We start from the raw sequence: 16,364 nt of genomic DNA on the forward strand, positions 1-16,364 counted from the left end.
TCGGCCTTGCAAGATGCCATGACTTTGATGGCCCTTCATAAATTAATAACAAGGACAGAAATGGAGAACATGGCACTATCCCCGTCCACAGGTAACAGCTCCGTAAACGTACACTCTGAATTTTGAATGGTTGGAAGCCTGTTCTTGCACTGTTTCCATTCCTTTGAAGAGACTGTGCAGGAGAACTTCCCAGTGGCTTTTGTCCTCTGGGGTCAAAGCTATGAGTGGAATTCTGCCACGTGGAATGCACCCAGCATTCACCACCAGACCTTACTTCCAGGGATTCTCAACATTGGCTCCCGAGATGTTTTTGGACTTCATCTCCCATAATCCCCAACTAAAGGCCACTGGGGCTGGGGATTATGGGAGATGAAGTCCAATAACGTCTCGGGACCCAACGTTGAGAATCCCTCGTCTAGAGAACTGCAGAATTGGAAGAAGCCCTGCTCAGTGCAGGAATTATGTATCTAAAACATTTCTAAGTGCTTTCCTACCTAAATAAATATGCAAAGCAGTTTCCAACCTTAAGACAATAAAACACCAGTAAATAGCACCACGCCACCTAATGGTGCAGAGAGGAAATGACTTGACTAGCAAGCCAGAGGCTGCCGGTTCAAATCCCCACTGGTATGTTTCCCAGACTATGGGAAATGCCTCTATCAGGCAGCAGCGATACAGGAAGATGCTGAAAGGCATCATCTCATACTGAGCGGGAGGAGGCAATGGTCAACCCTTCCTGTATTCTACCAAAGACAACCACAGGGCTTTGTGGCCACCAGGAGGCTTTACAGACAGGGCTTCTACCCCGAATCTCCTTCAGAAGAGAGTGTGTGTGTTCACACACCAGACAAACCTCCCCCGAAGTCCCTTCGAGATCCTTGGACCCACTCCACACACCAATCGGGCTTTGTCTTGCAAATCCTAGCTTGTCCCAATGTATTTTTTGGTTTTTAAAACAGCTGGAGCAAATAGGGAGAGGCACTGGTGTAGAATCATTAGCATGATAAGAGGGATACTCTCTTTAGAAATGCAGAGATAGCTCTTGAGTAATCTCTCTCTCCCCACCCCACCCACCCCATTGGCTAGAAGGAGGACACAGAGGCTTGCGCTGTGAACTTGCATCAAAACAAAACCCGAGAGCAGAGGGAGGGGCTGCTTCCCTCAATGCTGCAAGTGTGATTCGAAGGGGCTTCGCTCAACATTTACTCCGCAGCATGAAGCCATGTGCAAATCACTCCCACGATACCGACTCGACGGCACACTTGACCTTTAAATAAGCGCCACAGAGTTTAAGATGGCATGGAAACAAGCAGGCTCGAAATATGAAGTGGCGCAGCGGGGCAATGCTTGACTAACAAGCAGAAGGTTGCCAGTTCGAATCCCTGCTGGTATGAAATGCCTATATTGGGCAAGTATTAAATAAAGTGTTAAATAAATAAATAGCAGCGATATAGGAAGATGCTGAAAGGCATCGTCTCATACTGCGTGGGAGGAGGCAATGGTCAACCCCTCCTGTATTCTCCCAAAGACAACCACGGGGCTCTGTGGTCACCAGGAGACGAAACTGACTTGACGGCACACTTAAACCCAGACTAAAAGACCTGCAAGAATCGCAAAGTCAGTGTCTGATGCAGCTCTTAAGTTTGTTTGTTTTAATTCACAATCTTTATGCAGTAGATTTAGGCATAATGCCCGTGAAATCACTTTTTCTTCAGCTCTGCCACCCTGCACGGCCCTTCACTGGGTTTCAGTGGCCAAAAAAGGGGGGGGGGGGCAAGCAGGCAGGCAGGCCTCTGCCCTGAGGAGCTTGCAATCCAAATGCTGCAACAAGGGAGCCCAAAGAAGCTTCTGGATTATTCCTTGCCTTTGACCCACCAGCTAGGATGGCAGATGTTTTAAAAAGTCAGAATGCAGGAAAGACGGGCGCGCCCTGCCGGCCAGTGGACGTCTGTGGGCTGCTCCTGGATCTATAGCCGAGTCTGCGCGCAGCTGCCTGTGGCACGGCTTATTCGAAAGTTCCTCCCGCCCCCCACCCCGGCCTGTTTAGTCTGCACAGGGGAGCCCAAATTGCAGCCCACACTCCAGCATCTGGCTTTCATTAGGAGCCACGTGATTGGCCTCCGCTGATGCCTTGGCCGCTCTGCCGCGGAGACCCTGCAATGGAGACCGAGGCAAGGGCCCCTTCCTTCCTTTGCTCACCCCACTGCCCGTGTGGGGCCTTCCCCATCCATCAGCCAGCAATCACGGGCCGTGTGACTTGGGGTGGAGGGGGAGCAGCACTTTGGACACCAAGGGGGCTCTTTCTGAGGGTGAGTTTGCGCACGAACCCTGGCGCTGTCGAATTGCCATGCCTCCTGCAATTCCGGATTTTAAGCATCTGACCCGGATTGCTTCGTCCATCCAGACTGGCCCAGACTTCAGCTTTCATTTAAAAAAAAAAAGCTAAGCTCTAGCCCCTGTAGAAGCGGAGTTCTGGAGCAAAACGTGCAGCCACTCTTTTGCTGAAACATGATTTTCCAGCCAATTTACATAAGACGCAAATTCGGCACCCGGATTTGGAGAGCCAGAATCTGGCAACCCAACGCTGGCCCTGAGAGCCGAAAGGGAAGGGGGTTGATCTCTCGACCCGCTTCCCTGAATCGGAAGGACTAAAAGCCGTGCCGAGGGTCTCCTCCTTGAAGGCGCAGAGCACGGGCAGCACATCATGCGCCCCAGCCTTGCTCTCTCAGACACAAACGTGCTCACACTGAACATCAGTCCCACCCTGGGATGGCTGCGGAAATTTAACACAGCCGGGTAATTTCAGAGCGTAGCCTTGGGGCCCAGTTATGCTCCAGCCACAGCTGGGGAGTCCTTGCAGTGTGGGGTCTAGGGTTGCCATGCCCCCCGGAATTTAGGGAGCCCCCTGGGGTTTGGGCTTCTCCACTTGGCTGCTCAATACCACCCGGATTTACACAGATTTCAAATGTGCTGCCCGGATTGCCCAGATTTTACTCGGGATCCAATCACATGGGAGGGCAGCGAAGGAGGGGAAAGTATACACATCTGTCAAAATAACCCCTGTTAAAGTCATCCAAGTTGTTGACTGTCACCACATCTTGTGGCAGAGAATTCCACAAGTTGATTATGCGTTGTGTGAAAAAGTAGCTCTGTTTGTTATTCCTGGATTTCCTGGCAATCAATTTCATGGGGTGACCCCTGGTTCTAGTGTGATGCGAGAGGGAGAAGAATTTCTCCCTATCCACTTTCTCCACACCATGCATGATTTTATAGACCTCTCTCATGTCTCGCTACAGTTGTCTTTTTTCTAAACTAAATAGCCCCAGGTGTTGTAGCCTTGCCTCGTAAGAAAGGTCCTCCAGGCCCCTGATCATCTTGCTTGCCCTCTTCTGCACCTTTCCCAGTTCTACAATGTCCTTCTTTAGATGTGGTGACCAGAATTGTACGCAGTACTCCAGGTGTGGCCGTACCATCGTTTTGTAGAAGGGCATTATAATATTAGCAGGGGTCTAGATCAATTCACAGAGGACAGCTCTATCAGTGGCTACTAGTCCAGGGGCCACCACCAGCCCCAGAGGCACGATGCCGCTAAATGCCAGTTGCAGGGGAGCAACAGCAGCAGAGGGGGGCAGGCCCACAGCTCTTGCCCGTGGGCTTCCCAGAGGGCATCTGATGAGCCACTGTGCGAAACAGGTTGCTGGGCTAGATGGCAGGGATGGGCACAAAACCAGCTTGCTTGGTTCGGTTTGAGTCTGGACCGGACTCGAACCGGACCAGGCATGTTCGGTTTTGTACACACACACCCGGTTCGGGTTCGGGGGGTCCGTGATTTTTTTTAAAAAAGTTTTTAAAAAAGAAATACGTCACCACTGCCACTCTGGGGGCTTGTCCATGGCCATGGAGGGGGGGTCTACAGAGGTTCCCCCTCCTCCCACCAGCCTCACCTCTGTGGCAACAGTAGGGTGGCCATATTCTGGCTTTCCAAATCCAGGTGCCTAATTTGGTGCCTAATGAGAGCCAGCGTGGTGTAGTGGTTAGAGTGCTGGACTAGGACCGGGGAGACCCGAGTTCAAATCCCCCTTCAGCCATAAAACTAGCTGGGTGACTCTGGGCCAGTCACTTCTCTCTCAGCCTAACCTACTTCACAGGGTTGTTGTGAAAGAGAAACTCAAGTATGTAGTACACCGCTCTGGGCTCCTTGGAGGAAGAGCGGGATATAAATGTAGTAGTAGTAATAATAATAATAATAATAATTTGCATATTATGTAAATATGTAAATATTTAAAAAATACATATTATGTAAATTGGCTTATTGAAAATAATTTTTTAGCAGAATAGTGGCTGCACATTTTGCTCCATAACTCCACTTCTACAAGGGCTAGAGCTTAGCTTTAAAAAAAAAAAATGAAAAGAAAGCTGAAATCCGGGCAAATCTGAGTGGGCAAAGCAATCTGGGTGAGATGCTTAAAATCCAGGTGAAACCCGGAATTCCGGGAGGGCATGGCAACTCGAGCTGCTAAGGAGTTCAAGAAGCCCATGATGCGCTCTCTGCTGCTTAAAGGGTTAGCAGCGCTTAGCCACCAGCTTTGGGCTGGCCAGTAATGTCCACGAGGCCTGAAGGCTGCGCACGGTTTCCCCTCTGCAGACCCCACTTGCACCACAAGACCCCCCCCCCTTCCTTTCCCCGCCTGCGACGCCAGCCAAGCCCGCTCCTTCCCGCCTGTGCCGAGAGGGGCAGTGTTACTGTCACGGTGCCCGGCATGCCCCTTGCCAAGTACAACATCTCTGGGCACGGCCACCGTTCCCACAAGGAAGCCGGCCCTTCCCGGAGACAGGCAGGCAGCCGAGAGCTGGAGGTTCCTGAGCGAAGGGCTTGCCAGGCTGGTTAGCGGACGCCCGGGGCCGACATCTGGTAGCGATTGAGAGAGGGCCGGGGATTGTGGGGGAGGCCAGACGGGCTGTGGCGCAGAAGCGAGCAAGAGGAATGTTCGGGGCCCAGCAGCAGAGGCTGTGCCAGGCGCGCGGGGGGGGGGGGGGCAGGGAGGACGACCCACATCTGGGGCGGCCGCATTCTGGTGGGTGCTAGGGAAGTGGCGTGCAATCCCAGCACTGAGGCCTAGGAGCAGCGATGTGAAAGCCTGGCAAAAATACTTTTTCCCCTCTTCCCCTGGGGGTAAGTGGAGGGAGATTTTTCCAGTTCCCCTCCCCACAGGCTGTCCCTTCTTCCTAGGAGCTGCTGCAATGGCACCAAGGAATCCACAGCTTCAAAGGAAGTCAGACACTGGCTGGCAGCAGCTCTCCAAGCCTTCAGACAACAATAGGGTTGCCATGTCTCCAAGAATTTAGGGTAGCCCCCGGATTTTGGCTCCGGATTGCCCAGATTTTACTCTGGATTCGATCACATGGGAGGGGAAAGTATACAAATCTGTCAAATACATAAATAAATAAGATGCAAATTAGTTGCGGCATGATTTGCATGATATCCAAATTAGTTGCTGCATAATTTGCATGATATGCAAATTAGACCACTCTTTTTTGGGAAGCTTGGCCATGGCAACCCTAGACAAAAAGCAGTCTTTCCCTGTCGCCTTTCCTGACCCAGACGTCAGTCCCCAGCAGTGTTGACTACAACTCCCAGAATCCCCAAGCAAAAGGAGCTGGGGATTCTGGGAGTTGTAGTCCTCAGTCCCTGGGAATCCCTGTTAGAGGGAACCCTGGTTCCCAAGATGCTGGACTGCAACTCCCATCATGCCCAGCCACAGTGGCCTAAGTCTGGGGATGATGGGAGTTGTAATCCAACCACATCTGAGGACCCAAGCCTTGTGAGCCCCTCTTTGACTGGAGAGGCGAGGGAATGGGACCCAGGACCACCCTCTGCATGCAGAGCTGAGCGGCCAAGGACTGGGAGAGGCTTGAATCTCTCCCTCATGCCCGGATCCAGCTGCAAATGGGAACATCCCCCATCCCCAAACAGCATTCTGCATTTTGGGATGAAAAGGGAGATTTTTGAAAATTAATCCAATAAATAAAGTCTCACCTGTATATCCTTTTTCAACTGTTCTGCTGAGGTGTGGGTGGGTGGACTTTGCACATGCTCAGAGGAACATTCAGGCCATATGGTTTCGCTGAGGAGGAGGCGGCATTCTGCACTTGCTCCCTCCAACGCCTCTGATTTTAAGGGTTGGTTCACAGGAAGAATTCCTGGGTTAAAGACACACACACGGGGGCCCCGCAGCGAGCCGAGGAGCGCGCGGGCGTGGGGGGGGGGGCGGCGGGTGTGTGGGTAGTTGCTGCTGCCCTTTCTAAAAGTGGCGCATTCGGGGCGCGCTCTGCACGCGCTCAGAGGCACGCCTCGAGGCGGAGTCCCGCCCCGCGCAGACGGGAGGCTGGGCGCTGGGCGGGTCCCGGGGCGGAGCGAGGCCTGGCCGGGCGTGATGGAGCGGCGCTTCGGGGTGGCGGGCTCGCTCTACGCCGCCGCCGCTGCTGCTGCTGCCGGCGGGGACGGGGAGGAGGCGGAGGCGGCCGAGGCCCGGCAGCAGGCGCGCCACTACCGGCTCCTCTCCGAGCTGCAGACGCTCGTCAAGGACCTGCCCAGGTGGGGGGGACGCAGCATTGCAGAGCGGGCAGGATGGGGGCCGGCGGGGCGGGGCGGGGCTGGGCTGGAGGAGAGGAGGCGCGCTGGGTAGGGGGGCGCAGCCAGGGCAGGGTCCTCTGGGCTGCCGGATCCTCGCCCCTTTCTCTGAGCCGTTTCTGGGGCTTCAAGGCGCAAGAGTAACATAACCGAGGACGCAGCTGCTGCTGCCTTGAACCGAGTCAGACCCTTGGCCCATCTCGCTCTCGGGATCGCCTGCCCAGGCCGGCAGCGGCTTCTCCAAGGTTGCAAGCAGCAGGAGTCGCTCTCAGCCCTGCCTTGCAGGAGAGGCTGCCACTGCCTGGGACCTCTGCAAGCAGGCAGGGGCTCTTCCCAGTATCTAGGCCAAGCGAGGGCCCCTTTTTAAACATGGTGATTCTCTTTTATAGAGCAGGGGGAGAGCAACTGGCCCTGTCCACCCCACCCGGCGGCAAAGCACCCCTCCAGTGACTGTTGCTGGTGTCTGTGTTTCTTTTTAGGTGGTGAGGTCTTGGAGGGGGATAGGGGTCCATCTTGTTGGTTTGTTGTTTGTATTTGTTTGTTGATGTAAACTGCTTTGGACACTTTTGTTAAAAAGTGTTCTGTAAATATTTGTTGTTGTTTAGTGCTCACACATGTTGTCTCCCATTCAAATGAAAACCAGGGCAGACCCTGCTTGGCAAAGGGGACAGTCCATGTTTGTGACCACCAGACCCGCTCTCCTCCCATATAGACAGAACAAAATCAAGCTTTGGTTTTTCTTCCTTTTTAAAATTTACCTTCAGTTTTTTTAAAAAATAAGATGCAACATAACCTAATAAAAAACAAGAAAAGCAAACTGCACTTGTTAACCTAATACAATCAGCAATTACTAACATAATCCATAAATATTGTTTTAAAAACCTCAAAATCTTCTTTTCAGAAGTAAGGCATCTATTTAAAAACCTCCTAAGGATACTTTCTTCAGAGCACAAACAAGTTCATTAAAGCAAGCCATACTTTATGCCTAATAGTTATTGTATAGAAGTGAGTGTGTGTGTTTCCTCACAAATGTGTGCATTCACACATGCAAATAAAGAATCCTTGCTTGTAATCAACTTCCAAGGCCATTCAGATCTCTTTTTTATTATTATTATTATTATTATTATTATTATTATTATTATTATTTTACATTTATATCCCACTCTTCCTCCAAGGAGCCCAGAGTGTACTACATACTTGAGTTTCTCTTTCACAACAGCCCTGTGAAGTAGGTTAGGCTGAGAGAGAAGTGACTGGCCCAGAGTCACCCAGCTAGTTTTATGGCTGAGTGGGGATTTGAACTCGGGTCTCCCCGGTCCTAGTCCAGCACTCTAACCACTACACCACTACACAGTGCTTTTTTAAACACTGTTCTCATCTGTCAGGGAAGCACCTTGACTCTGCCCTCTGTTTTCTCTGCAGCTGCTCCCAACAGAGGCTGTCCTACACCACCCTTAGCGACCTGGCGTTGGCTCTCATCGATGGGACAGTCTTTGAGATTGTCCAGGGCCTGCTCGAAATCCAGCATCTGACGGAGAGAAACCTCTACAACCAGCGCCTCAAGCTGCACAGCGAACACCGAGGCAAGGAGAGATCCGAGACGGAGGCGCCTCTCGGAAGCGATCCGAGCTCCCGATCGCTTGTATGATTGGTCACCCCTCTTTGTGCAGTAAAAGCATGGGTTCTCCACCCCCACTCACTGGTGTGGTGCGATCCTGTGCACGTTGGCTTGGATGTAAGCCCCGACTGGGTTCCGTTGGGCTTACTCGCAAGTCAGTGTTCATAGGATTGTAGACTTATTGAGTGAAATGGAAGATTCCAATCCAGATTACAGAACCAGACCTTATTCCAAATTAACACCAAGCAGGAGATGTGAATGACAAGAGGTTCCCCCCTCATAGAAACATTGGAAGCTGTCTTATACAGAGTTCACGCCAACACTGACTGGCAGCAGCTCTCTAAAGTTTCAGGCAGGAGTCCTTCCCAGCCCTGCCTGGAGATGCTGCCAGGGATTGAATTTAGCTCCCCTAAGGGTGCTCACGTGTAGTCCCCCATCCAAATGGAAGCCACGGTGAACTCTGCTTAGCAAAGGGAGCAATCCATGCTTGCTCCTGCAAGACGGCTCTCCACCCCGTCCACAGACATGCACACAACTGAACAACGCCACACACTTTGCGGGTATTAGAACCTGCATGGGGGGCGGGGGTGACTCTGGTTTCGTCCTGGTATAGCAGCCCAGTGAAATGAGCAGGAATCGCTCCTTGCAGAACCTCTCTGCTGTAGAGGGAAAGGAGGCTTCTGTTGGTCCCTAAGGAGGTTCTGCCCAACCGCTTGTGGCAAGGTAGGTAAAAATGATCTTTAAAAGAAAGAAATCCACAATCCCCCCACCCCCCCAATTTTTAATCCTGTTTTCAGAATTTTGTGGGGGGCTCTTTCAGTGGAGGTTTTCAGATGCTGGATGTTAGGGATGTTGTAGCAGGTTCCCTGCACTGAGCAAGGTGTGACCTCCAAGAAGACCTTCCAGAACGTCGCAGGCTTCTATCACTCATGGGGTCTGGCTGGGAATTGGGCCTGGCCCTGAGCCACTGCTATGGGGCTAGCTCAGGCCTGCTCAGGCCTAATCGCCCCCCGCCCAGCTGCTTTAGGACTACAACTCCCATAATCCCCAGCCACAGTGGCCAGTAGCCCAGGATTATGGGAATTGTAGGCCAACGGCCTTCTCCGTTGCTGCCCCTAGAAATAAGAGCCTCCCCATCTCTGGCAACTTTTTAAAAGGCACTGAAGACACATTTATTCACCCAGGCTTCTAATTTGATTTATAGTTTTTAATATTGGGATTTAAATCTTTTCAGTGATTTAAATCATTTTAATTGTGAATTGATTTGAGGTTTTCAATGATTTTAATTGTAAACCCGCCCAGAGACACAAGTTTTGGGCGGCATAGAAATATTTTAAATAAATAAAATGAAATAAACGTCTGCGGGGGAGTGCCAAAGCTGAGCAGCCTTCTTCTAAGTAAGTAAGTAAAACTTTTATTTCGGCCGTAGACCAGCAATACAACAATATATAAAACAAATAAGAAAACAATAATAATATAAAACCAGACTACATTTATATGCATTGGGCATATTATATAATAATATTTGGCCACAATATGAATAACATCCAAATTAAGATTAGTGAGCAAATAGTTTAAATAAAAATCATCTCCACAACCCGGAAAATTAATCAAAAGTAGGACAATTAGTTGGTGTCTTATGTCTCTGTAATAATCACAGTACAGAAGAACTTGAGCAGTTGTTTCAACGTTACCAGATCCACACGGGCATGATCCTGATGCATATGAGATACCCTGGAATCTCCCATGGAGCACAGCTGCTGGGAGAGCATTTCCACGGGCAAGTGTGGGAGCTCGTCTAAACTCTGGAATTAAGGATGCTACTTAGATATGTAGCAGGCTTGGGCTCGATGCTCTGACTCAAGCCTGCCTTCTTCTAGCTCCACCCTGGTCCACTCGGGGCAGGGAATCTAGTACCGATTCCGCAGGGCGGCGGCAGCTGTGTATGATCCCGTAGGGCCCTAACCGTGCATGACGAACGTCTGCTTTTCTCGGCTTCCAGTTCTCAAGCAGGACCTCATCCAGAAACACAAAGAGGCCCAACAGAGCTGCAAGCCGCACAACCGGCCCCTCCTCAAGGCAGCCCAGCAAAGGGAGTTGGAGGTAAGACCTCGACAGCCCTGGAGGGAGCTGGGTTGGTGGGGCGGTGCCTCCCTGTATTGCAGTGTGAGCAGCGTTCTCTCTTAATTCCCCACCCCACCCGCCGTGTGCAGAATGGGAGCCAGCGTGGTGTAGTGGTTAGAGTGCTGGACTAGGACCGGGGAGACCCGAGTTCAAATCCCCATTCAGCCATAATACTGGCTGGGTGACTCTGGGCCAGTCACTTCTCTCTCGGCCTTGCCTACTTCACAGGGTTGTTGTGAAAGAGAAACTCAAGTATGTAGTACACTGCTCTGGGCTCCTTGGAGGAAGAGCGGGATATAAATGTAAAAATAAAAATAAATGAGTTTTGTTCTGGGAGGCGGTATCAAGGCAGTGGGTGTGCGCGTGCATTCAGAGTGGGGCCTTCCTGATTCAACCTGGGCGGGATCTAAAATGAACCAAGTGGACATTGGAAAACTCCTATATTGGGCGGCAGCGATATAGGACGATGCTGAAAGGCACCATCTCATACTGTGCTCCAGTGGCCATTTGGTTGGGGATTATGGGAGTTGTAGTCAACCACATCTGGGAATCCCTGTAAGAGGAAACACTGGTCAGCGCCAGAGGAAATGGCCCTCCCACTTGCCAAATAGCCAAGATCACTCCCCTGTTATTTGAGTAGCTTGATCTTTATTTGCATTAGCCATCAGACCATAGCAGAACGACAGTAAGGAAACATAATATAATAACAGCAAGCTACGAAGAGCAAGGAGACTAGTGGCACACAGGCCCAACTGAAAATCAAAACGGCAGCTGTTGCAGTAACATGCTGTCTAGGAGGACCTCGATATTTGCGAGGGTTCTGGTCTCCGCAGTTATCGCTGTTACGGAAACCGCGAAGAGTGAGTCATTGGAGCCATGGGATTGTGGGGGTTAGGTTCCTGGAGGCACGAAAATTGCTCCCCAGATGCCAAAAAGGGGCAAAAATGCCCTGCTGTACTCTGCTGGCCTCTAACGATCTATCAGTGCTCCCTGAAGCCAGAAATCTTCCCTTTGGGGGCATTTTATGTGGTTTTTTTTCTCAAGTAAATGAGCCATAAAATGTCTCCTGCACTCAAAATGGTGGCTGGAAACGACCACCAAGGTCAGTTCTGGCCACCCCTGACCCCTGAATACGTGGGTTTAACCCCTTTTTTGGCCAGATTTTTGCCACGTGTACCGAGGTCAGGTGACCATTACCCAACTGCGGATATGCAAATCCACTGATGCTAGATCCGCGGATCGCAAGGTTCTCTTGTATTTCTCTTGTCAACTCTGTTTCGATTCTAACATCTTTCCCCCCACCTCCTAACAGTTTGAAAGTTTCGATCCCCCTTCGAGAACAATAGTGCATCCGTGTGTGTGTGTATGTGATGGTAACTGGGCCAAGATAACTCGGTGAGCGTCGTGCCTGGGTCAGAGAGCACCCTAACTGCTGCCACAACCGCAGAGGAGAGGCCAGGCCTGCACAGCTTCCGCCCTGCAGCTGCTGTTGGACTACAGCTCCCATCATCCCCGGCCACAGTGGCCAATAGTGGGGGGTGATGGGAGTTGTAGTCCAGCATCTGCAGGAGGCCCAGAGTTCTGCAGCTCTGCTTTAGGTCGACTGCTCTGGGTCCTATAAAGAGGACTGATCTCTATATTGCTAGTTGGGAAGCAGTTGACCCCCGTGTACAGCGGGTACGTGGAACCTGGGAAGCTGCTGTATACTGAGTCAGTCGCTTGGTCCATCTAGCTCAGTATTGTCTACACTGACTGGTAGGGGCTTCTCCGAGGTTTTAAGCGGGAGGCTTTCGCAGCCCTAACTGGAGATGCCGGCAGGGATTGAACCTGGGACCTTCAGCATGCAAGGCAGATTCTCTACCACTGAGCTGTGGCCTCCTCTTCCATCAAGTAGGCCTGATGTGCATTTGCTGTCGTCTGTCGTCTGTGGCTTGGCTTACTTGCGCAGGTCACCACAAGCTCCAAGCATCTTTCTGTACCCTTCTCACATTCCCCGAGGCATGTGCTGTGTCTGAGATGATCTCTCCAGTGCATTTCATAGAATGGGGGAATGAGGCTCTGAAATATCCCCTTCAGTTCTAACTACTGCATTGCCCAATGTCCTTTTCCAGGCCTTGGAGGTCCTTTTCCTGCATTGGGAAGCTGGAGCAGATCCCTCTTGATTCTATGAGATTTTTTTTTTTTTCTGATCCAAGTTGTCCTCTTCCCTTGCTCAGGCCCTGGAGCACCGGATCCATGAAGAGCAGCAGATGATGGATGAAAAAATCGTCCTGGAACTGGACCAGAAAGTGGTCGACCAGCAGAGCACGTTGGAGAAAGCGGGCGTCTCGGGGTTTTACATTACCACCAACCCACAGGTTGGTATAGGAAGGGATAGAGTGTTGGGTTCAGCGTTCCCTCTAACAGGGAATTCCAGATGTTGTGGACTACAACTCCCATAATTCTCAAGCCCAAGCCATTGCAGCTGGGGATTCTGGGAGTTGTAGTCAACAACATCTGGGAATCCCTGATAGAGAGAACACTAGTTGGGTTGGGAGGAAAGCTGTTCTTGTGGTAAAGGTAAAGTGTGCCGTCGGGTCGGTGTCGACTCCTGGTGACCACAGAGCCCTGCGGTTGTCTTTGGAAGAATACAGGAGGGGTTGACCATTGCCATCTCCTGCTCAGTATGAGATGATGCCTTTCAGCACCTTCCTATATTGCTGCTGCCCAATAGAGGTGTTTCCCTTAGTCTGGGAAACATACCAGCGGGGATTTGAACCGGCAGCCTCTGGCTTGCTAATCAAGTCAGTTCTTGTGGTAGCAAGCATGAATTGTCCCCTTTGCTAAGCAGGGTCTGAACTGGTTTGCATTTGAGTGGGAGACGTGTGAGCACTGGAACCTTGGAGAAGCTGCTGCCAGTCTGTGAAGACAATACTGAGTTAGATAGACCAATGGTCTGACTCAGTTATATGGCAGCTTCCTATGTTCCACTGTAAGAGATTCCCCTCTGGGGATGGGGCCGCTCTGGGAAGAGCAGAAGGTTCCAAGTTCCCACTCTGGCATCTCCAATTAGGCCTGAGAGAAACTCCTCTGCCTGCAATCTTGGAGAAGCCGCTGCCAGTCTGTGTAGACAATAGTGAGCTAGATGGACCAAGGGTCTGACTCGGTATAAAGCAGCATCCTATATTCCGATGGGTTTTTTAATGTCTGAAAGTAATTCAGGAACTGAAAACTGGAACACAGGCTCCCGTGTTTGTAGTCCAGATGTCATTAGACTACAGCTCCCATCATCTGTAGCTGTTCAGGGCATTATGGGAGTTGTAGTCCAACAACATGCAGGGACCCAAACTTGGGAGCCCCTCTTCCAAGGAACACCACTGCTCTCAGGAGCTTTTTGAGAGGGATGCATTTTGTGAATTCTGCATGGGTGGGTTTAATCTTATCAGTGGTGTGGCATTTCTTTCACCTCGTGAGTGTATTCTCTTCCTAAGTGAAAAATACTCTTCCCCCCCCCCCCTCTTTTTGCAGGAACTGACTCTCCAGATGAACTTGCTGGAATTAATTATAAGGCTGCAGCAAAAGGAACTGCAGCCTGCAAAGCCCTTCTCTGGAGGGTTGTAGGGCACGGCCGCTGCTCTCTGCCTCGGGAGGTCGTATTAAGGCAGGCTACACACATTGTGCTTCCGAGAAGACCGGGGCACCCCAAATGCCTTGCCGGAGTGCCAAAGGAAAGGGGGCCAAGGACAGGCCTCCGTGGGGCCAGGAAGGGTGGCTCTCTCGCCCACGGCCAGAAGTTTGGCTTCATTTTTGTTTCAATTATTTATTTTAGCGCCCTCTTAGGGGTGTGTTTTAAATTAGAGGGCTTGAGTGTCCCCCGTACCCTAGGGGTTGGTGTTTGGAGGACGTGGCATATGAAAAGGTGAGACAATAAAGGTTGCTCCTTGCCCCTTTTTGAGCATCGGGGTGTGGGTTCCTTGGTGCACAGGCGGGGGGCGGATGGCCGGGTGCTCTTTCCCCCCTCCTGCTGCCACCGCCATGTTCACAGTCTCGCTGTCTCTCTCCCCACCCACCCTACATCCGCCCACTCCTCCTGCATTCCCTGCCACTGTGCAGTCAAGCCAGGGCGCCCCGGAATTGGGGAGAGGGGCTGTGCCTCCAGCAGCAGTCCCCGCTGTGAAAATAGCGAAGATCTTGGCGCCCCGGGGGATGTGCTATAGCATCACCTCAAGGCAGGTAGCCAGGGTGTCCCCTCCCTGCCTGTAACTCAACCATATTCCACAAGCTTCCTCAGCAAGCAAAGGCACTCTGTATCGCTCCTCCCAGCGTCTGCAAGTGGGTTCAAATTTGAACCCGTCCGACATCGAACATGGCCGGTTTGATGTCGAACCGGCCCCTATTCGGCCCGCTCTCGGACCAACACCCACCGGTTCGGGGGTTTGTGGGGTTTTTTGTTTGGTATTTTTTTTAAGGCCACACAGGCCCGTTGGGCAGGCGTGGTGGCCTCCAAAATGGCCGCCGCCACGGAGGTGAGGCCAAGGCCACCCGAACTGGGCTGTTTGTGGATCATTGGAACCTAGCTCCAGGGTTCTCAATGGCTGGTGGCCATTGTGGCTGTCGGTGATGGGAGTGGTAGTCCAACGGAAGGATCGAGACCCCCTGACCTCAGGGCCTTTGTGAGTATCTTGTCCTCAAAGCCTCTAGGCAGAAGCTGAGCCTTGCGGGTAATTCCCCTAAGCATGAGTTTGGGTACAGTTGTGTTCGGACTCGGGGGAGACGAGACGGGTGAAGGAAGAGCCTCCAGACCTGGGGGTGGTCGGGGTCGGAAGAATGCTGCGGCAATTTTGCCAAGGCACAACGTGGATGGTGGTTTGGTTTTTCCCCACCCCTTGCGGGTGGGGCAACCCTCTCCCCTCTGGTTACACCCCAGTATTTCGATTAGCTGTAAGCTAACTTGTGTTGGAGAGCTCGCATGGTGTAGTGGTTAGAGTGCTGGACTAGGACCGGGGAGACCTGAGTTCAAATCCCCATTCAGCCATGAGACTAGCTGGGTGACTCTGGGCCAGTCACTTCTCTCTCAGCCTAACCTACTTCACAGGGTTGTTGTGAGGAGAAACTGAAGTCTGTAGTATACCGCTCTGGGCTCCTTGGAGGAAGAGCGGGATATAAAATGTAAGTAATAATTTGGGAAACGGTACTGTCCCGTCCAGAAATGACACGGCGTGTGGATTCATGTTCCTCACAAGGGCGTTTTAAGGACCACATCTAAAGACAAATACTCCAGAGAAAAGCTTCAGTGAAAAAGACTACGGTCCAGCATATTTTGGCATAGGCAAAGCTGAAGACATAGAAGCAGCATCGATTGCAGAGGCGTTCCCGAAAATTAGTTCGAAGGAGCTGCGTCCAAGGAACATTGTACTTGCTTACTTACAAACTGTAAAGGAAAAATGCCCAGGAGAAGAAAGGGGGGGAAAGTCCAGTGAGGGACTCTCTCGGGAGAGGAGAGCTGGTCTGGTGGTCGCAAGCATGACTCGTCCCCCTAGCTAAGCAGGGTCCACCCTGGTTGTATATGAATGGGAGACTAGAAGTGTGAGCACTGGGAGATATTCCCTTCAGGGGATGGAGCTCCTCTGGGAAGAGCATCAGAAGGTTCCAAGTTCCCTCCCTGGCAGCATCTCCAAGACAGGGCTGAGAGAGACTCCAATGGTCTTTACTCAGTATCCAGCAGCTTCCTGTGACCTGATGGCAGCCTAACTTCCATCTAAATTCTCACCTTTTTAATCCTAAAAATTTCTCAGGATTCTACAAAACCATAATTTGGAGAGATTCCTGTCCTCCCTTAATGGGAAACCTGTACAGTTTTATTTTTTGTTACTCTTTCTTCTTTGATCTATTAGTATTTGAACTCACATTTCTAATTAACCTTTTCACTCCATAGCCCGAGCAAAAGGAAGAGGATTTAGGTTCTAAAAACAAAACTTGAGTTGCAGGAGCAAAGGTAGAAAAGATTCAGAG

General features: G+C 51.3%; 1 protein-coding gene across 1 annotated transcript; it reads left to right on the plus strand.

Annotated features, from left to right (window-relative positions):
* Positions 1 to 6,330: 6,330 nt before the first annotated feature.
* On the plus strand, positions 6,331 to 14,302 carry LOC128337767 (protein DGCR6-like). The gene is made up of 5 exons (XM_053279062.1): positions 6,331 to 6,595; positions 8,054 to 8,214; positions 10,252 to 10,352; positions 12,590 to 12,730; positions 13,881 to 14,302. The coding sequence occupies exons 1-5, from the start codon at positions 6,435 to 6,437 to the stop codon at positions 13,971 to 13,973; spliced, it is 657 nt and encodes a 218-aa protein (XP_053135037.1). The 5' UTR covers positions 6,331 to 6,434; the 3' UTR covers positions 13,974 to 14,302.
* The last annotated feature ends 2,062 nt before the right edge of the window (positions 14,303 to 16,364 follow it).

The sequence above is a fragment of the Hemicordylus capensis genome, chromosome 15 (genome assembly GCF_027244095.1).
Source record: "Hemicordylus capensis ecotype Gifberg chromosome 15, rHemCap1.1.pri, whole genome shotgun sequence".
Classification (NCBI taxonomy): domain Eukaryota; kingdom Metazoa; phylum Chordata; class Lepidosauria; order Squamata; family Cordylidae; genus Hemicordylus; species Hemicordylus capensis.

Bases quoted from the DNA above. Each gene is read 5' to 3' on its own strand.
- LOC128337767 (XM_053279062.1), top strand. From the start codon at position 6,435: ATGGAGCGGCGCTTCGGGGTGGCGGGCTCGCTCTACGCCGCCGCCGCT. The intron at 10,353-12,589 runs GTAAGACCTCGA...TCCCTTGCTCAG, and splicing joins CCCAGCAAAGGGAGTTGGAG to GCCCTGGAGCACCGGATCCA. The intron at 12,731-13,880 runs GTTGGTATAGGA...CTCTTTTTGCAG, and splicing joins ACATTACCACCAACCCACAG to GAACTGACTCTCCAGATGAA.